General features: G+C 28.9%; 1 protein-coding gene across 2 annotated transcripts; it reads left to right on the top strand.

Moving 5' to 3' along the window:
- The first annotated feature begins 20,067 nt into the window (after nucleotides 1-20,067).
- On the top strand, nucleotides 20,068-22,828 carry LOC100778733 (B3 domain-containing protein Os03g0120900). 2 transcript variants are annotated; one of them, XM_006583129.4, is made up of 3 exons: nucleotides 20,068-20,137; nucleotides 20,637-20,784; nucleotides 21,007-22,828. In XM_006583129.4, the coding sequence occupies exons 2-3, from the start codon at nucleotides 20,682-20,684 to the stop codon at nucleotides 22,377-22,379; spliced, it is 1,476 nt and encodes a 491-aa protein (XP_006583192.1). In that variant the 5' UTR covers nucleotides 20,068-20,137; nucleotides 20,637-20,681; the 3' UTR covers nucleotides 22,380-22,828. The 2 variants fall into 2 exon arrangements, with proteins under 2 accessions (XP_006583192.1, XP_003529866.2); XM_003529818.5 differs by lacking the exon at nucleotides 20,068-20,137 and adding an exon at nucleotides 20,152-20,428.
- Nucleotides 22,829-23,173: the final 345 nt, after the last annotated feature.

The raw sequence follows: 23,173 nt of genomic DNA, 5'->3' as shown, positions 1-23,173 counted from the left end.
TATAATATATATATAACTATTTTCAATTGTACATTCTTAATATTATTTTTCTTTTTTAGGGTATATTTAATATTCTATTCGTAATTACTTTAAAAAAATATTCTTTTTCAACCTTCTCAAACTATTATCCTTTTATCCGTATCTATATACTTAATTTACGCTCTTTTAAATTAACCTCTAAATTGAATTTCATAATTTTTTAAATTATTTATTATAAATCTAAAATATAATTTATTTATTTAATACGAACATTAATTATATTAAAACAAACATTTTATCAAGAAAAATGCAGGTACTAAAATACTAAATGCGAGTGACGTTGTGTGTGATCTAATTTTCAAAGTGCATGTGAATCAGGCATTCAGATTTGATGACATAAAATGGGAATAAAGTCTGATTGAAATTATCAGGTGGTTGGCGGTCCATATACATTGCCATGTCCTTGTGGCCTCACTTTCCTTACCTAACTTCCATGCTTTCAATTTCATCCATACACCTAAGCATATTAGCATATATATTACCAAATCAATCTTCAAAAACACTACTCACATAATATACCAACAAGTTGATTATTCCAATAATACTAAATTCATTTTTTGAAATAAAATTTTAAAAAAATATATATTCACATAATAAACACTTTCCCCTAACATCCCCTCCCAATTTTTCAGGTTTCATCACCCAACACCACTTATTGTTTCCTATGAAAATATACTTTACATAACCCCCTTTTGTTCCAGAAGTAAATTTTTTTGCAAAGTCAAATTTCTTATCCTTTCATTTTGGTCACACGTTGTACAACAGGCAACTTTTCACAATTATCTCCCCCACAAACTGTGCGCATGGTCAATTAGTCATTGATGTGGATGGATGTGTATGTGTTGGAATCTGAGATCAGATCTGAGCAACACACCTCATGCATCTGAGCAATACTTCCTACATGCAATCAAAAAGTCTTACCAACAAATGTTTTCATGTAAAATTCATGTGTAACTACACCCTGAGATTATGCTAGCTGGGTCAATATGCTTGATTGAGACTTTAGGTGGTATTTATTCCAAGAGGATAAGATGTATCATCCTATATTATTTTTACATAAATTTTTTTTATAATATTTTATGAATTTGACAATGGTGAAGTAGCATAGTGTGTGACTCATGGGTAATTAAACATATATTTATATATATATTTTTACTTTGCTAGTTTAAATTGGTTTTTTTCTAAAAATAATTAAAAATTGAAAATTTCAATTAGGACGACCTAATTAAGGCAGAGGCCTTATTCGTGTTTCCATAAACATAATTAACCTTGATTAAGCACATATTCCCTGTATTGTTACTTTGATAGTTTACATATTAACCAAGAAAATAAAATGTCTTTACGTATACCTTACATGCGGTAAATATTGTATCAGCTGTTCTGTTAACAATTCAGTCAATTGTCAAATATAATTTATTTTTTATTAAATTATATTTTTAATATTTCATTTGTTCAGACTAATTGATGACATCAGGTTAGATAGAGATTACAGACACATATTATAAAAAATACATATAACTATTTTATTAAACTCCTTGATAACATAACTAGTCATTAGATTATAAACATGGATTGTTATGTCATTACTTATTAATTAATGTTGTTACCAGATAAAATGATTAAAACTGTTTAAGAAGAGCTAAACAAAAAATATTAAACCCAAAATTTTGTTTAAGAACTAAACAAAAAATATTAAATCCAAAAATAAAAAAAAAAATATCCTTAATTTCTTTCGGTTTTCTAAATATATATTTTCCCCCTTTTGTATGGTTGGCTGCTGTAGACTTTTCCATGTTTAAAATATGCCGAACAATTTCAGTCTTGATAAAGTTGTTCTACAATCTAGGTCTCACTCTCACCTATCAAAGCTTTAAGACGGTTGGTTGTATATACATCATCAATGTGAAAATTTAATTTTAATTGAAAAATAATGTAAAAGAGTATATTACATTTTAATTTTGTCCTCCAAGTGATATCTAAGTAGTAAAATGCGTTTATGATAGGACAGAAATTTATTTTTTGAATGCATAGGACAGAAATTTATGAATAGAAAAGATAGGACAGAAATTTATTACATAACATTAAATAAATATATTGCGATAAATTATAGAAGAATTGCCGAGTGAGTTATGAAATTATTAATTGGATACAACTATACTATTTGATCCTAGATTTAGATCGATGAATGAAAAGAATGACATATATTATTCTTTTTTTCCTCTCTCTCAAGTTAGTTGATTGAACAATTAAATATCTAGAAATTCATGTTATAAAGTTATTTTTAGGTTAGATTGGTTTGATTTGAAGGTAAAATTTAAAGTTAAATTAATGTTTTATCCTTTAATTTATTTTTGAAGTTTAACTTGACCTTCTAATTATTAAATGTTTCAATTAGGTCTTATAATTTTTAAATGTGCTTCAATTAAATCATTGTTATCTAAATTGAAGTTAATACTATTATAGTTTCAAACCCTTGTTTTAAACTTTCTGACAATTTAAAACCAACAGTAAATGTTTTTCTTTTTCTTTTTTATACTGAAACTAACAAAACCAAAAAGAAAAAGAAAAAAGAAAAGAACAGAAGTCATGGCCACCCACCAAGATGACCCCAGAAACCCAAACTCACACCTCAACCCCAAACAAAAATAACATCCCAAATTCATAACAGAAGAGAGAAAAGGAAAGCATACACATTCATTCACACGTACTTCATACACTCTTTCGTTCCATTTGGATTTGGATTCAGATCCCCAATGACATCCAATAAAAACAGAACCAAGGGATCCCATTTCTTTCTTCTCGTGTTCCTCCTCTTCTTCGCTATCTCCTTTGGTTTATTCATTCCCTAGGTGGCTTTAAAGTTTAATGGGGTAGACTTCATACAAATTAATCTAAGTTATGTACAGTATATAATTTTTGGTTTTGATATTTGATCTTCATTTGTCATATAAATTTCATCTCAAAATTTATTGAGTAGTTATTAATTCTCCTGTAGTTTACTCTATTTATTTTCTTTATTTAGAAATAATTTCTTTTGCATGGAGCAAAAAAATATTTTTAAATAAAGAAAATAAACAGAACAAAATAACAAGGAGAATTAATTACTTAATTAATTAAAATGCTAATAATTTATAATTAATTTTATACATTTATATATAAAAAAAAACATGTACGACAAGACATTTGTAACAATGAGTTTAATTTGTTGTAAATATCTATATCTCAAATGATATATTTGCATGGTGCATGCTAATTATAATTCTTCAAACAATATTAGGCTATCTTTGAGATAGTTAGGTATCAATTTGCGCATATGTCCCATGCATATGTCATGAATTATGATCCACGCTGGGGGCCAATATTAATTAAAGAAAGAAAATTGTTGAGTGCAATAATTTATTTATAGGGTCACATCTGGGTATGGCATTATTATACGCATCTGTTGGACCACCATTATCTGACATAAGAGTTTTCGACCATTATATATATGAATATTATCCTCTTTAGCAAAATCATAATAGGACGGCAACAAAAGGAGCAGTATCTAGTTAATTAGATTGCTAGGCACATAATGTTTGATAACATCCAACTACTTGCACTTTACTTATAGCTGCCTTTCAAAAGATGTGATTATTTCGCAAATTCTGTTAAGCTAGTGAGCACTTTTATAAAGTGATTAGTATTAAACTGCAATGGCTAAAAATTGAGTAATTTTATTAGGGTATCTTATTTAACTTTTATTAGGGATCTTAAATTCAACTTTTAAAATAAGAGTATAATAAGATGGCATCGTCCCCCGTGTTGTTCAATGATTCAATTTTTAAAGAGAGAAATATAAAGGAGGAAATTGCCTTCTGATCTGAGATGGGGAAGAAGTACTTTTTGAATCATGACAATTTTATTCTTAAAATTACCAGTTTAAAGAGAGCCTCTAGTTCCAAATGAAGTTATACAAAAAACCCTTTTCGACATATGTTACTGGCAAAGTGAAGTTTAGGGTTTAAAATTCCCTTACACAATATATATATATATAGATAGATAAATTGATGCAAAGTTGTTTTACTTTAATCAGAATTTTTATCGAATTTGAGTCCTAAATATGCATTAAATATTCAGATAGATAGTTTTATAATTCATAACAGTCTTATTCAACTTGAATATATGTGCTTTATTTATTAAAAAAATGTTTAATTTATTTATTATACCATAACACGTACGGTTGAATTGGTTAAATGGGAAGTATTACATACTTTGCAATTGCATAGAAGGACTTCGCCACTTTCCACCTACATTTGTGCCAGTTAGTATGCAAGTCAATACAGTGACGGCCACACATAGCTGTAAATTGATGTGCCCCTAACTAAGGGAATCGATGTGTCATGCGTGTGAACACAATACATTTAGACCCATTTGAGTATTGATGAGAGAACTTAATGCAAGAAAGAATCGAAGGAAAGGGGGGCATATACTCCCAAGTCAGCAAAATACAGCTTGGCAGATGACTCCTATCATAATTATACTCATACAATTTTGCAGTGGAAAGCAACAAAAGCGAAAAACAATAAAGCAAGACATGGTTGCACTACATGAATAAATGAAAGACGAAGAAGCTGTAGCATCTAGTGGGCTAATCTTGCTAGAGCCTATGCAATTCAAGCTTGGAAAGCGACCTAACAGCAAGATAGCCCAACGGTTTTCTCAAGAGTGTGGACTGTGGTGTAGTGTAGTAGTAGCCACTAGCAAGGGCACCAAAATAAAAGTAGCAGTAAGGGCACACGTATAGCTAATAGAGTGGGGTTAATTTTATTTTTCATTTTATATATTCTTGTATAAAGGTATATGGAATAAAGAGATGAAAACATCAATATAGTGTGATATTATTAATAAATAATCCTATCTCTTAAGAATGTGTATGATTAGGATCACATTCATGCATGTGTATGAAAGAATATTTATTAAAAAAGATTAATTCTTTAAATAAATTTTCATACCTTTGATAGATTAATCGTTGTCTTTTAATTAAAAGATACATGATAAAAAATATATGAAAATAATGAGTGACGAATTTAAGACTCAAAATTAGTGGAAACAATTATTTTAAAAAGAAATTAAAATATTTATTATCATGCATATAAAAATAAAATATAAAATAAAATGAAATGTCTAACCAACTAAAGTATAAAAGTAACAGAAATATAAGAAAAAAAACTAGTCAATAAAATATAAGAATTAGAGCCAAAGGCGTCAAATTATAAAATATGGAGTGCGAAAAATGATACTGCTACCTATATTCTTAAGTTTCTCTCAAACTCAAGGGTGCATCCTCAAGATAACTTGGGTCCGCCATTAAAGGTAATCATGTGTTTTAAGTATGTAATTAGAGGCTCAATGTTGGAACTTTAAGTTAATGTGTATGAAAAAATCTGAGAAAAAAATATAAGAACATTGAATAAATCTCAATATCTGGAGATTAATCTTTCACTTTTGTTCAACAAGATACCCAAAAAAAGGAGAAGGGAGGTGGGGGGTTGGGGGTTGGGGGTTGGGCGTGTTTGGGGTTTCATATGGCTTTGGCTTGCTTGATCTGAAGGCTGAAAAATGGAAACTGTAATAACATATGCTTCAACAGCTACCTACCTAGCTGCAGGCTGAAGCTATACTATTTATATATTGTGTGCACTTGGTGTGGCTCTTACATTTAGTTATATATGCTCTTCAAATGGAATTATTGGGTAAGCTCGCCACAACTGAATAAAGTTCCTTTTTTCAGCAATCTGGTTGATTTGAATGTGTCCCCATTCCCTTACATATGGTCCCACACTGTATTTCTGTGGTCTACCTTTATCCCTTGCTAGTGGCAGATTTTTTGGATCATTAAATCTGTGATAGATCAATGATGTTTTGTCCTTTTGATAAACTCCCCTCCATGGGATCATTTTGTCCCTTCTGTATGGATTGGCTAATTGGCTATTTTGGTAGGGTTATCCTCTTATGATCAACTCCTTCCCGCATGGGATCATTTTGTCCTTTCTCCATGTTATGTATGTTGTTATATGTATCTCAATGTAGGTATTTATTTTTTTATCTTGATGTTTTTGTTCATATCTTAGTTTTGCACTTAGTTTACATTTCTTACATCTCTCTCACTTCCTTATACATACCCATTAAGATATAGACTTCAAGAGGGTGTGAGAAAAATATGTTTTAATATTTATGTTCTTTCTCTTTCTATCATCCCTTTCTAGCTTGAAACGGAAATTGACACAAGAACTTTTGTTTGAATATTTTTTTCATTTGCAGATGTTAACTTATAAATGATATGTATTTATATGATTAAGGCTTGATGGCTGTATTGACTTAGATGCTATACACATGTGGCTAAAAATATGTGGTGATGTTAATTAATTCATGTCTCGCATTGGTGGATGATTAATAAAATGTTTTGAAGACTATTTTCATTACCTGAAAAAATTGGATGTGAACATATAGCTCAAAAAAGATATTGGACCACCATGTGGAGGGAGGTTGAATATTTTGGCTATAAATGTTGGGTAAAAAGTTTATAAATTTGATTGAATGTATGTAGTGACGGACTCGTGAGGGCCCTGTACTCTTCACTGATCCAAAACTAAAATTAGATAGACAACTTTTTAATACGAAAATAAAAATGTACAAAATCATTTGAAGAAACACCTACACATCAACTTACATTCGGGTGCGGTCAAGATTAGTTTAGGAGTAATTATTGATAATTAAAATTATTTTGTTTAATAATTATATATATATATATATATATATATATATATATATATATATATATATTAAATTTCAATTAAAAAAATTAAATACATCAAGTATATTTTTTGTGACAATTAGATCAAGTATATAAAAAAAAATCAATTTAACATATATTATAAAATTTTATAAAATATAAATAGATATCAGCTATAAGATTACTTAATTACACATTTTATTTATTTAAATAAATTTGGTATGTATAATTATTAAGATAATATCAAAATATTTCATGGTTGAGTTATTAAAATTGTATGTATATATACACACACTTACATTTGCAGAGAGTAGTTGAAGGAATCAAAGTATATAACTCTTACGAAACTTAATTTCTTTATCATTGAGCGCACTTCAATCCATTGACAAAATACCATTTTAACTTAGCCAAATATGTTGAGTTTGAGTTTTTAAAAATATAGGTGTATGGAAAGTTTTATTACTACTTCTCCTCATATCTTTTGATTTGTATGGTTGTTGTACATAATTTAAGAAACATTTTAATGTAACTAAAAATTACCATTCCGTTCTAAAATAAGTTTCTACATAGCTGGAAAAAAATTGTTTCAAAATAAGTGTTATATTTAACTTTTCAAAGTAATATTAATATTAATCATATTAGTTTAGTATAATTACTTCTCTCTTTTAAATATTTATTATTTTTTATCCGTATAAAATAACGTAAAACTATATTTATTTTGAAATGGAAATAATATATTATATTTAGACTGCTAAATGTCCCACTTGATCTTTAATACATACACCACTAACAATAGTCCTTAAGGGTATATTCAGGAGAAAAAAACATTAAATAAACTTTAAAATTTTAGAACATTAATTGTTTTGGTAAAAAAAACATTAAAAACATGGGAAGTATATATATATATATATAATGACATTAAAGATTTATTAATATATAAAAATAAAATGAGTACTTTAATCCATGTACAAAAGGTAATTAAATTTTCATTTTAGTCACTACTGGACGTTTTCATTTTAGTTCTTGTTAATATGGACCCAAGAAAAAAAAATTAAAAGTTTCATTTTTATTCCATAGTTAATATATTTATTGTTTTGGTCCCTATCCCTATTAATATGAATGCCATATGATAGATCAGGAACAACATGACGGGACACTTAACATGTCACCTCATCATCCACTAATGACATAAAAAACATCCCCATCTACATTTAGACTAATTAAGATGATTGATGAAATACAAGGACTATTTTTTTGTAATTATATTTCATTCAAGAACCAACTTATCAATGACTTAGACTTTTAATTACTCTCAGTTACATCAATAATTATTTTGTAAAAAGAAAAATTATCTTAAAATAATTGTTAATTTTTCAATGTAACATTATTAATTACTTTTTTATACTTAATTATAGCTCTTATAATATTGATAATATGTATACAAATAATAAAAATGAATTAATGATCATAATATTAATTTTATAAATATATTATTTTTTTCATTTATTTATTAATTTTTTTTCTATATAAAATAATATAGAGCGATAATAATAATAATAATAATAAGATGAAAGAAGTAGGAACAAATTTGATTGTTCACACTAAATTCTTGCCGTGGGTCACCTTTTAGAAGTTGGTGTTTATTGTAGCTCTTAGGGTGGGATTTTGAGCTGAAAATATTTACATCCAACCAGGCACTTATAATAGTAACTCTTTTGGATGTAATTGTAAATCTCTTTGATGTTATATGGTTCTTCGTTGATGTATTCAGGGGTAGGGTACCATTTTTATTTCATATTTCATCAATATATTTTGTCATTTAAAAAAAACGCTATAATCTTGCTGAGAAAAAAATTAATAATTTTAATATTATGCTACAACTTCATCATCAGGTGCTATTTGTGAATATATATATATATATATATATATATATATATATATATATATATATATATATATATATATATATATATATATGTATGTACATATATTCTTTTTTAATCACAAAAAATGTTACAACTTTTATTTTATTTTTAAAGATTTATATAAGAAATAGTAAAAAATATTTTTTTATTAATCAAGAAAAATCAAAACAAAGTACGTAACATTCTTCACAGAAACTATTGAAATCAGGAAACAAAATAAAGATAAAGTAACATATTGTAAATAAAACTAAAAACAAAAATTTAAAATATGTTCTCAAATTATGAACTCCTAAGAATATGTTTCATTTAAGTGTATAAATAACATTATTTTGTTGTATTTTTTTACAGATAAAATAGAGGTGATAATTAATATAAAAAAATTCTTAAATAAAGCGTGTATCATTATAATTAATGCCTACCTATGCAAATCAATTCATAAAGTGCTAATTTGTTCTCAAAACACATATATTTATGGATTATAACAATAACAATGATAAAAAAGAAATTATAAGCTAGACGCTTTAGGTGAATTACAATCACATATAATATATAGTTCAAGAGAAGACTGTGACTCCGAAAGTCATTGATAAAACTTAAAGGCTAGGCTAGCTTTTTTATTTTTCTTGTTACGATACCATTATGAATGATTTTTTCTCTAACGTATACGGTATACCTTTTTATTTAAACTTGCTTTAATTTTACCGAAATTGTCAACCTAATAAAACTGATATATAATGCAGCCAAATGAATTAGCGTTGATTTGATGAGAAAATTAAGCACAACTCGACCAATAACTGTTGAGTTATCGATCGAGGCAATCTTTTTTTGTGCTTAAATGACCTATATATAACTGTCTCTGAAGTAATTCCCTGGAAATATGGCATTTGTAGCTGTCTCTATTAGAACCAATTATAGTGTGTGTGTGTGTGTTTTCTAAATTCCTTTTGTTTGCATTCTCCCTTCAATTCAAAACACTTACACAGTTGCAGTGCTATAGCTGGTTAAAAATACTGGTCGAACCTCAATCCCCTTCCTTTTTTTCTCACCCCACTTCGATTCCCCAAACTCCAATAATTGAAATCTGAAAATTGAGAGCCCCACCTAAAGGCCTGATGATGAACTTGGAAAATGATATACCCTAGAAAAATGAACTGTATAACAGCACTACCTGTACTATTTTATGCATATATAATATGGTTAGTGTCATATTTCTTTGCATTACTAATTGTTATCTTACCTGTTATTAGTATCATTTAATCTAAAGTTTTTATGGTCATTAACTGATCTAGAGCTGACGAATAATAGTTTACATTTATGTGTATTGCTAACCAGAGCCACGTGGTGTTTGCAGCATAGGATATAATAGTTATAGCAGAAGTCTACTTCCTATGAATATTTTATTTTTTTTGGCAAATGTCATTTGCATATGATTCGGAGAACATTACTGTCACAAGATGGTATATAAACCTGAAGTCGGGGAAAGGAATTAGAGTTTGATATTTAAAGACCTTAACAAAACAAAGACCTAGTATGGTATTAGTGGACGTGGGGATATCAAGTCCATTAGTTAATCACCCCACCTAAAAAAGAGAGAAGGTATATAGAAGTAGGAATTATGAAGGAGAAGAAAATGTTTTGTATTGTCATTATTATAGCTGACATTCATTTTCCTCTAATCTCAATTTTTTATAGTTTTATTATTCTTTTTTGGTAAAGTTAGGTATTTATTGGTCGAAAATTAAGAATTAATCTTGAGTTACTTAGATTTATTTAATTTAGGATTAACTTTTTACAATATAAGTTTTTTCACATATACAAACTTGCGAATAATTAAATCCTGATTGCGAGCTTAAAAAATAAGGTTAATTATCTGATTAGGTTTAGTTTTATTATTTGTTGTAACCAAGAAGTGGACTTTGTGTGCACTTATAAGCCCACCCTACCATTCACAAAGGCCGAAAGAGAAGGGAAGCCACCTCATAAAGCTGTTAGAGAGAGGGGTGGAAAAGAAGAGCAAGTGAGACTGTGTATATGCATTGTACAGTTGGGGTGTAGGTAGGACTATATAGGAGGAGGTGGTCCAAAACTCCAAACGCTAAACACATATAGCACAAGCTATAGCTATATTTGGGAAGACAACAGTTGCACTGTACCGTGAATTATTGTCATCCATACCAGTGTTACACAACTCTCGTCTATTGTGGAACCATTTATTACATGGTTCGGTGTAATACACCTTACCATTCATATCACTCTAGCATCATTATATATCTACCAAAATATATTAGGCCATCCATGCTATCTTAAGTATACATGTATTTCAGTATTTGGATAAAAAACCTTAAGGAAGTATTGTATTTACAACGAAAAAAATACTTATTTGGATATTAACTAAATCGGATTGAGAATTTAGATAAGAGGATTTTTAAATATGGATTTTGTTAACATCAGTCTTAATAATTGCTTTTAATTAAGTAACTAAAATTTAAAAACAAATTACTGTTTCTATTCTCAGTATTTTTTTTCTTCTTATAGTTGCTTAAAATCAGGCCTGACGATTTATGTTAATTAACAATGTCCTTTCTCAATAATTATCATCAATTATTGATTTTAATGTTTCCTTATTTTTTTATATTATAAATGTTTCTTTTTTAATTAATGTTCTTCTTACTTATCTAGTTGCTTAAAATTAGGTCCGAGGATTGATGCATGTTAACAACGTCCTTTTAATTATAAAAAAACGGCATACGAAAGTTTAATTGTTAAGGATGTATCCTTTTTTATGAATAATTATAAATATTCAATATTATTTATATTTTTTTTTCAAATATTTGTGTAGAAAATAGTAAAAGAGCATTTTGTTTCATTATCTTCTGTAAAAGTATTTAAAAACAAGGGGGAAAATAAAAATTAGATGACATTTTGTAATTATTTATAAAGATAAATAACATTTTCTTGATTTTTCATTTCTTCCCCCTCACTATGAAGCTCGTAACAAAGTCAATAATTGATAAAATCAACAACCAAAGAACAAGTTGCAGAAGATCACATGCTCCTTCGACACCCTAAAATCATGCATGTAGGGTAATTGGAATGCAATCGTGAAATTGATTGCTCAGAAAGTCAGGCCACCTTAGAGGGAAACACTTCCTGAGATGTTTTTGACAACTTTAAGGTAAGTTAGTTCTTAAACAACCACAATTTGTAGATATTCTACAATTAGTTGGCCATGCCTATCGACAATTTAATTAGCCTCAATTATTCTCGTAGAGGTTGAGGCTCTTGATTTGACAATGGAGATGACCTCAAAAGGTTCTAGAAGTTTCAAATTGAAGGATTGAAGAATGGACTGGATTAGAGAAGTTGTTGCTAGTGAGGTTTAGGTATTGAGATTGAGGAGGAGGTTGAGGTATTGGTGGTGTGATCATGACAAAGAGAATTGAGAGTACAGGTTATCTAAGGAAACCTAATTGGATTGGTAGAGTTAAAGGCCTTCTTGTTAAGACATTAAGAACGCTAAGCAGTGACATTTCACCTACCATTTTTTCAAACAATATTTTTTTTTATTGACAAAGGAAATTCAATTAAAGCAATTGAATAACCTATGATTTTAACTTTACTTTATTGAAATTCTTCTCCCAAACAATTTAGTTACCATGCATTAAGTAATTCTATATAAAATATGACTAATTCAATTAATAAATAAATCATTAATTGCATTATTGTTATAAGTAGAGGAATTAAATAATTAATTAATTAATAAATGTTAAATCAGTTATGTGCTAATTAGTAATTAATTAATTAAAGATATAAGGTTGATAAGTGTTCAGAAGAGAGGATTAAGGGTGAAGGGAGAAAAATAGAAAGAGAGGTCGCGAGTTGGATATTCTTTTCATTGATATTTATAATATAACTAATTATCAATAGAAAATAATTAAAAATGAACATAAAATGGTTAACTATTAATATTCACATAAATTTCTTAAGTTTAAGTACATGTATCGGATCCTTAAAAAAAGTGCATGTAACGAAGAGAAATTATTCATAAAAAATGAAGATAAATTTATTGATATCAGATGTCAAATTTTGTAAAATAACATCTTCTAATAACTTTTTTTTTTCAGAAACAAATTTTATCAATTCAATATATATACAATTTTATGTAATTAGAAATTTGTAATAAATATATAATAAAATAATAACTATTTAGTTATATTTGAATAACATATTGTATGTTAAAATACAATGACGAAACAAAGTATCAATTAATTTGTGAATTTTTTTATACTTAACTAAATTTATTTTATGAAAACTTTGAATTCAATATGTCATTTTACAAAGTTTAACACAGTGTTAATTAATCTTATAAATAAGGTTAAGATAAAATAAATTAGAATCATATAATCACTCACAAATGATTTTCAAAAACTCACTTCACGGGCTTATTATGTTAAAAAAAAGCACACTTTCACATAAAAAGATTCTCTTATTTAATATATATATATAATTTAGAAAAAGTATGACATGTTGATTATTTATTGAAATATCAAAGAGAGGGGTCCCAATGGATATTTTATTTTATTTTATATATTGGTGATGATATGGTTTTTCAGCTTTATAGGCTTTTAAATTTGTGTTAGTAGGTGAAAAAAGAGAAGGGGTGAGGGGGCGGCACCACTTTTCCTTCCCTCCCGATTGCCCTAGGACCTTAACTGGAATCTAGGTATGCAGTTCTTTTCTTTCTACCTGTCTCGTCCTCAGATCAACATGTGTGATTGTGTTTGTGACATTTCCTCGGAAATTCTCGGTATGTGTTACCAACTGCTTGCAGTTTAACAGCAGGAACTAACAAAAGGGGAATTCAAAAGAAAATAAATACTACTATTGTAGTAGATTATTACTACAATTAATTAAAATGCAAAGCATGCACGGTTACACATTAACATATATATATTATTTTGGGCATGGAAAACATTTCCTCCTTTAGTTTCTCTTTCACATTCAATGGATTCATATTAGTTGGTAAATTTGAATTTCAATCGCTTTCTATATTGCTTGTCCACTTTTCCAGCTACCAATAACAAACAAAACAAAAAAAGAAATGAAACCAGTCTTTGTGCATGTGTTAGCTCTTTTCATAGCATTATGACATCCTCTACTCTCAAGCCTAAGACACCTAGCTAGCTTATTTGAGGAAAAATGAATTCTTCTTCCTTGAACATAATCACTTCTAAGAAGAAGAAAAATTAGGTTTCTCCCTAAAGTTAAAATCAATTTATACACCTCAATTTTTAATGATATAGAAACTTTCAAAAAATTTAATACAAATAAATTTTAACTTATCAGAAAAATTTAATTTATTTTGCATTCTTAAATTCTTCTTTTATACTTGTTGAAAAGTTTATTCAAATAATAGTCGATCTAATCAAATATTATCATATGTTAGATTTGTTAATTTTATAATAATTTAGTTTATTAATTTTTACAATAATTATTTTAAATGACACATCAATAATAAATTTTTATTTATTGATAATATTAAAAAAATTATACTGATAATGTATAATCATTAAAATTTATATTTAATATAATTTTTATCAGTTGTCAATAGAATTTTTTTACATTATTAATATGTAAAAGTCTTACTTAAAGATGACCGATTAGGGCGAAGAAAAAAAAACTTTCATGATTATTTAAATTACAAGTTTTTACATGTTTTTTATCTGTAAAAAAAATAATAAAGGACATGTCTCTCTCGTATTTCGTTTATTGTCTAGTATAAATTAGTATTTTAATATATGAATTTTACAAGATAAATAGTTATAATTCATATTGAATAAATATTTTTGGATTGATTCATAATAAATGAATATTTTTAATATATGAATTATATTTAATTAAGATTTATAATGCATAATTTAAATTATGATATAATCACTTTTAGTTATTGATATTTTTAATAAAAAATTATTAAATTTTAATTTCAGATAGAAATAAAAAAAATGGTAGGTTGATATAGATAGACCGTTAAAAAGATTAAATATGCAAATAAAGATAAATGAATTAGAGTTTGAGATGGATGGCAGAAGAATTTTATGTGAAATGCATCTCTAGATGAAGAAAAAGAGATGATATTATGAACATCTAATTGAGAATAGGGAGATCGAACAAAAGTATATTTAAGGTGACCGAAGACATCTTCTGTGTAATTAATTTTTTTTATCTATAATCATGTTATAATAATAATAATAATAATAATAATAATAATAATAATAATAATAATTATTATTATTATTATTATTATTATTATTATTATTATTATTATTATTATTATTATGATGATGTTGTTGTGTAGTACAATGTTGGAAAAAAATTATTAAAAGATGTGGTCAATGTAAAAAAATACTATTAGCTGATGATAAGTTTTCATATATATGATAAGATAAAATTATTGAGTTTTATGATAATTATTTTAAAAAGTGCATCTAAAATAATTTCTAATTTGTTGATGTCTAAATTAAACTCATGTTTGAAAGGGATATCTCATTTCAACTACTACTACAAAGAGTCTGCCAAAAGAAACAATAAAGGGTATCACACTTGCAAATGGGAGTTGCCGTGCATAGAATTGTAATTGAAATGTGACTAGACTCCATTCGTCTCTTGCCAAGGCATAGCAACCAGTTTGTTTGATCCTCTTTTCTCTATGTTTCTACCTCTTCTACAACTTCAGTATGACAATGTTAATCTTTTGCTTGTCTATATCATAGATGCAATTGTGCAATTTATGGTGATTGGAGACTTTGCCCAAACCATAGAAATAGGCACATAGATCACACATTGGACCACATGATACTTACTTTTCAATAAACATAGCCATCTATTTCGTATAGAACTAGCTAGCAGCAATTTCAATTAATTGTACAGTCTACAGTATTAAAATGCACTGCTACTGCTAACAATATAATCAGCCATCAAAGAGACAAGGACATGTTTGCTTTCTGCTTTCAAGAAGCATAACTCTATATGAAAAGGTAAGTATATATAAACCACGCTTGTTATTTATTTTTTGTTTACTTCACTTTTTTACACTAGCTAGCTGTTCTCTACATAATAATTAGAAACAAAGCAAAATACTGTTCTAAACAGTAATTAATCTTCTGAGTTTCCAATTACTTTTTCAAAATATAGAATAATGTAATTCTTTCAAAGCATAATCAAATCAAATAATTTACAAATTGATGTTTCAATTCTCACTCTTTCGCTTCCAGACTTCTAAAAATATATTTAGTATTCATGATATTTTAATTTATCTTGTTGTGTACAGTGTACATATACCTTATTTCTGATGAATTCAATTGGCACGTACACTTGATGTTTTATGAATTCAAATTGAGGGCTTTGATTACAACTCCAGATTTATTCACAAACATATAGAAATTAAACAAAAAAAAAATCATGCAATTAAAGAAAATTTTGCAATCCCTGCACAATAAGTCGAAGAATTATTTCTAAGTCTTAAAATATAGGTTTGAACTTACCGACGCTAAAAAATAATTCATAAAGTACAAATTATTCCTCAGCTTATATGTTTTATCTTTACACTATTTCTAGTTAATATTGGATTTAGGTTTTTTTTCAATACTCCTTTTCATGTTCAACATTTTTGGACTTAGTATGTTGATAATATAGTAGATGATCCTTTGATAAATTTATGATAGACTTTAATATCATCTTAGAATATTGGTTTAGTCCTAATTTAATTCTATAAGACTGACTTATAATAAGATGAGAGATGCTCTCACTTATATACTTTATATATATTAACACTATTGATGATCAATTGTGTGACTTGGAATTTTTCCAATACATCCCACACGCCCATCACTTTTAGACTTGTTGTGTGAATAATATGATTAATGACCTGTTTAATAGACGTAAGATAACTCATAAGGTAAGAGTTGTTGCTACTTATATATTGTATATGTCTTATTACTATTTTTAGTTTATGTGAGATAAGGATTTTTTTTAAGAATGTGAGATTGAGTCTAACTTAATCCTACAAATTGATTTGTAAAGTGATGATTGTCTCTCACTTTTATACTTTTATTTGAGTATATCGCTAGTCTATATGATATCTCCAACATATCCCTTCATGTTGAATATTAGAAATTTTGAGCATAAAGCTTGCATGATTGAACACCAGTTGATAACAACTTGATAACCAGTGTCCTAATCAAACAAAACACATAACCAACAAGTAAAAAAAGGGGATAAAAATCAATAAAATTTGTCAAAATCAGTATAAAAAAATCAACAAAAAAGTAGTTCACAATTGGTCAATATGAAAAATGCTTAATAGAATGTTATATTGATTTTCTTTTAAAAAGATAAAAAAAATCAACTCAAAGTATTTGTCATTTTATTTTTTATATAAACTCATCATTAATAAGGACTGCCGTATACTGTTGAAACTTTTTTCTGACAGTTATACTGTTGAAACTTAAGGTTAAGTATTGTGATATATTTTATTTCAAATTTTGTGTTTAACTTTTTGTTAGAATATGTATTTTTAAGTTTACCTTGTTAAGAATGTATAAAATTATATTTTAATTTTAATTTTTAATATTATAAAATTATGATATCATGTTTTTAATATTATTTATATATTATTTAATAATAATAATAATAATGATTATGAAGTTTGCTAACATATAACTATTTATTTTTTTATGAAGAGTGTGTTATCAAATTTTAATTACAACTATTCTTAAAATACATCTAGTTTGTTGATATATATATATATATATATATATATCTTTTTTATTTACCAGACTCAAAATCGAAATCTTACTTAAAAAAATTAAGCTCAAATTACTTGGACGAATAATTTGTTGACGTTAAAAATATGTTAACATACTATAACTATGATTGATCTTAAAATATATTGGATGTAGGTTGCTAATGTATTTAAAAAGCAAAAATGTGTATATATGTTAACAAATCTCTATTAGTTTTATTTTATTAATACAAGTCATTCAATTAAAATTCAACTATTAAATCTTAAACAAATACTTTGACATATTCAATTATATTGGTCCGTTTTTAAAAACATTGTATAAGACACATAATATTATAATTAATGAATAGGTAACGAATGAAAGGTCAACCACGTGCAGGAGAGAAGCTAATTGTTACATGTACTTCAACTTGTTTTAATTTCAACTTTCTTGTTATTGCCTCAAGTTACATAGTTTATCCACATTCAACAAGTCTATAAAATACCAGCTTTCTATCTTCTTAAGGAAATTTGTTAACTCTGAGGGTGGCAAAACTGCATATTAAATTTGTTTTATTTCAATTTAATCGACAATCGGAAACAAACCGAGAATTAGTTGTTTTGTACAATCTCCTAGGTACCTGCATGCTACTTCTTATTAATTAAATATCACCTCATGTGCTTGTTTTGATATTGCAATAATTAGTGTTTAGGGAAACTTACCCACATTTGGAGTGATTTATCTTACTTGTTTTGTCAAAGCACGTTATTCACACTAAAAAAGAAGAAAAATAAAAAGAACATCTTTTACAGTCCCAAATAATTGACAAAATTAGAACTAGAATTTATTCACTCATATATAATAATGAAATAAATATTTCATTCATTATATCCTTATTTTTAATTATATATAAACTGTAAAAATATAAATTCAAAAACACTTAAAAATTCATTTTATTGATAATATAAATATAAATAAAATATACGAATAGAGGAACTAGAACTTTTTTGTTTAAAAAAATATTTTAATTAATTAATATTATTTAGTGAAGATTTAAATATCTAATTATATTTAAACTTAATTAAAATAATTAATGCAATTAAAATGTCTTTTATTAAATAATTAATTAAAGAAAAAATATTAACTTAATTTGATATACAACCTCATAAGACAAGTCATAAAAAAAGATGATTTAATGATAAAAAATACATACAAAAAGTTATCTCATTTCTAACAATAATGAATATATTTCGTAATATAGGTAGATTCGGTATTGTCCTCCACTTCCCCATACAATCAAGGTGAAATTACAAGAATCAAGCATCAGCCCGGATCAAGAACTTAAAAGAATGAATGTGGAAAACTTTATGTAGTGAAGAATTTCCAAAAATTAGGAAAAGGGAATAAATTAGGCACACAAGATGATAATGAAAATAACGATGAACTAATATAATTAAAAGAAAGAAAGAACAAAAAGGTGATATTTGGCATATTTTTGGGATCCGGGACATTAAATTTGGAGTGAACTCGGGAGTTGGAAGTTCTGAAGAAGAAGTTATTGGTTTAGAATTTATTATTTTCTGCTTAAATTTATACAGTTGAAGAATATTGAATAGGGATCGGAATCATGTGTGATTGTTTAGGAGGCAGTAGGAGAGGAAATGAAATGATAATTGAAAGAGAATATTGAAGGAAGGTAAAGCAGAGAGAAAGAGAAAGGTGTGGTGTTCGCATTCTCTCCTCAGTTATATAAGAAGAAGTTAGAATATGTACGTTTGGATTAGCCTTGAAACTATACTTATGTTGAATGAAAAACTTATGCGTTCTAATGCAAATATTTTAAAATAACTGTGTTATAACTTAGTCTGTTGACATTAGATTCAAGTAATTTCCAAACACAGAATTAGTCTATGACAACATCAAGAATCAAAGTTTGAATAGTAGTTTAAAAAGATGTTTATATGTAATGTTTGAGTGTCTTGAGTACTTTTTTAACAAGATTATTTCTAAAAAAAAGATATCATTAAGTAAAATTAAAAAAAAATGTCTCAGCTGAGCTAATTGCCTTTCCTTACGGGTGGGAGGGACCAGCACAGAGCACACAATGAATGGCACCAAAAGTCAAAAAAAGAGAAACTCAAAACAACCTAACACTGTACACACTCTCTCTCTCCTCTACTACACCGTTGGCATTGCATCCCCCTCCACTTCTCTTCTGTCTAATAACAACAACTTGTCATAGATATATTGTATCCCCTTACCACATTTAATAGTATTTTTTACAAATAACTAATAAATAAAAATAATAATAAGGAGGGTGCAGATTTAACAAAGTGAAGTAGGTCTTTGCTTCTGGTCTCTTAGTGTAGAACCGGAAGCATATATATTGTACAGGTTATTATTATTATATTATTATCGCAAATATTATGAAAACGACTAGTTGCTCACATGACCCCAATTCGCACATTATTCATGGGCCCCCCACGTAAGTGTAGTAACCCTCTTTCTCTTTCTCTTTCTCTCTCTCTCTCTCTCACTTGTTATGTTAAGAATAAAACTGGGTTGCAACAAATTAACATTTTTGGTTCTTTTTTCCTACTTGTAAAGAAGCTTCCTTTGAGGTAACTACACTTTGTGTTAGCTAAAACTCACATCATCACCCCTCCCCCATCTCCATCTCTCTTTAACCTATTCAGTTGTTTAGGTCAACAATAACCCCGTTTTGAATCTTCCATGCCTTGTCTTTCTTTAGGGTTTGATGATGCCTCATGGTCAAACATGAAGGCACCGACTCTCTCACAATTCTCTTGGTACAAAATAAACACCTGCTTTTCTTTGTTTCCTTCACAGCCTCACATATCTATCTCTACCTACTCAAATATCTTCTTAGCTCCAAATTCATATTTTTCTTGGTAATTTAATTCCTTTTATTATATATATGTAATCTTGTCAATTTCTTCAGACTCTAAGTTTTGCATTTTTATGTTGTCAAACTTCAATTTGGTTCTTTTTTTATTTATCCCCCCACCCCCACTTACTCCTCTTCCTCTTCCCTTCCCTTCATGATTTCATATTTTTCTCAATTATTTGGATGACATTGTTTAATTTTGTGAGATCCAGAGGCTATAACTAGCAGAATTGAAGGTGGGTTCAGTGTATAATTTTATGGAGTTGATGCAAGAAGTGAAAGGGTATTCTGATGGCAGAGAGGAGGAGGAGGAGGAAGAGGAAGCAGCAGAAGAAATCATCACAAGAGAAGAAAGCAGCAGTAAGCACCACTACCCCTTTTCTTCTACCTCTAATTTGTCTTTATCTTCTTCTGCTCCTTCAATATCATCAAATTATACTTCTACTACTACTACTGCTGCACGTCCTCATCACCATCATCATGTAATAAATATCCTTCACCAACAAAATCCATGGCTGGGGATGAATATTATTCATGATCATCTTTAGTCTACAGAATCTCACAATTCATCATCTGGGTTAGGGTTGTTACACCAGCACCAGGAGGCAGCAGGTTCCAATTTCATCATCAACAATAATCATCATCATCATCAACATCACCACCACCACACAACAAAGCAGCTAGACTTCATGGACTTGTCACTTGGTAGCAGCAAGGATGAAGGGAATTTGCAAGGATCATCTTCTTCTGTCTATGCTCATCATCATCATGCAGCAAGTGCTAGTTCTTCTGCCAATGGTAACAACAACAACAGCAGCAGCAGCAACTTGCAGCAACAGCAGCAGCAGCCTGCTGAGAAGGAGCACATGTTTGATAAAGTAGTGACACCAAGTGATGTGGGGAAGCTGAACCGGTTGGTGATACCAAAGCAGCATGCTGAGAAGTATTTCCCTCTTGATTCCTCAGCCAATGAGAAGGGTCTGTTGCTGAATTTTGAGGACAGGAATGGTAAGTTGTGGAGGTTCAGGTACTCCTATTGGAACAGCAGCCAGAGCTATGTGATGACCAAAGGTTGGAGCCGTTTTGTTAAGGAGAAGAAGCTTGATGCTGGTGACATGGTGTCCTTCCAGCGTGGTGTTGGGGAGTTGTATAGGCATAGGTTGTACATAGATTGGTGGAGAAGGCCTGATCATCATCACCATCACCATCATGGCCCTGACCATTCAACCACACTCTTCACACCTTTCTTAATTCCCAATCAGCCTCATCACTTAATGTCCATCAGATGGGGTGCCACTGGCAGATTGTACTCCCTCCCTTCCCCAACCCCACCACGCCACCATGAACACCTCAATTACAACAATAACGCCATGTATCATCCCTTTCATCACCATGGTGCTGGAAGTGGAATTAATGCTACTACTCATCACTACAACAACTATCATGAGATGAGTAGTACTACTACTTCAGGATCTGCAGGCTCAGTCTTTTACCACAGGTCAACACCCCCAATATCAATGCCATTGGCTGACCACCAAACCTTGAACACAAGGCAGCAGCAACAACAACAACAACAACAAGAGGGAGCTGGCAATGTTTCTCTTTCCCCTATGATCATTGATTCTGTTCCAGTTGCTCACCACCTCCATCATCAACAACACCATGGTGGCAAGAGTAGTGGTCCTAGTAGTACTAGTACTAGTCCTAGCACTGCAGGGAAAAGACTAAGGCTATTTGGGGTCAACATGGAATGTGCTTCTTCAACATCAGAAGACCCCAAATGCTTCAGCTTGTTGTCCTCATCTTCAATGGCTAATTCCAATTCACAACCACCACTTCAGCTTTTGAGGGAAGATACACTTTCGTCATCATCGGCAAGGTTTGGGGATCAGAGAGGAGTAGGGGAACCTTCAATGCTTTTTGATCTGGACCCTTCTTTGCAATACCGGCAGTGATAAAAAAACAAATTGAGATGAAGAAACAAAATAATGAAGAAGATACGAGTTTGATCTAAAGTCACCACCTACCTGGGCTAGCAGCTACACTCTCTTTTGCAGCATTTTTATTATATTTTTAATTTCTTTCTTTCTCTTTCTCTTTTGTTCTTTCATCAGCTACAAAGGAAAGAAAATGCTCTCCCAGACTTTCTTCTTCTTCTTCTTTTGATCAGTAATTAGTCTTTAGCTTTTGCTCGTTTTTGAAGTCTTTAGTACGTTTAGAACTGCTCAATGAATTTATTAGAACTCGGGATTTGGGCCCATGAAGAAATGGAACATCCATCGTTTCACAACCTAAAGAGGGAAATGATATCCATGGAGATCAAATTACGTTTAGACCTTTTTTTTCAATTGTGTATAATACAATACAAATATATATTATTTATATTTATTATTATTAATTGTTATATTATATATGTCTTTTGCTCTTTCTATTTTATTATTGCTTCAACACTATGCTCTCTCTCTCTTTCCGTTTACTGCATTTAATGATACACAGAAAAGCTTGCTGCTTTCTTCTTTCCTCTAATGTTTCTGTTAGCCTTGTTGGGTTGATGTCGTTCAACTCACTGCTCCTTCTGCTTAGTTAGGCATTTTAGCTTTGCAGATAAAGCTCAGAAAGTTGTACAGCTGTAAAAGGGTAATTTTTTCTGATCTTATTCCTCCTCCCTCCATTTAATTTCATTACTTTTTCCACTTACTATGCTGTTGTTACCATAAATAATTTATTGATTATATGAGTACTAACACAA

This window comes from Glycine max, chromosome 7 (genome assembly GCF_000004515.6).
Source record: "Glycine max cultivar Williams 82 chromosome 7, Glycine_max_v4.0, whole genome shotgun sequence".
NCBI lineage: Eukaryota > Viridiplantae > Streptophyta > Magnoliopsida > Fabales > Fabaceae > Glycine > Glycine max.
This window is presented reverse-complemented; position numbering and strand designations above follow the sequence as displayed.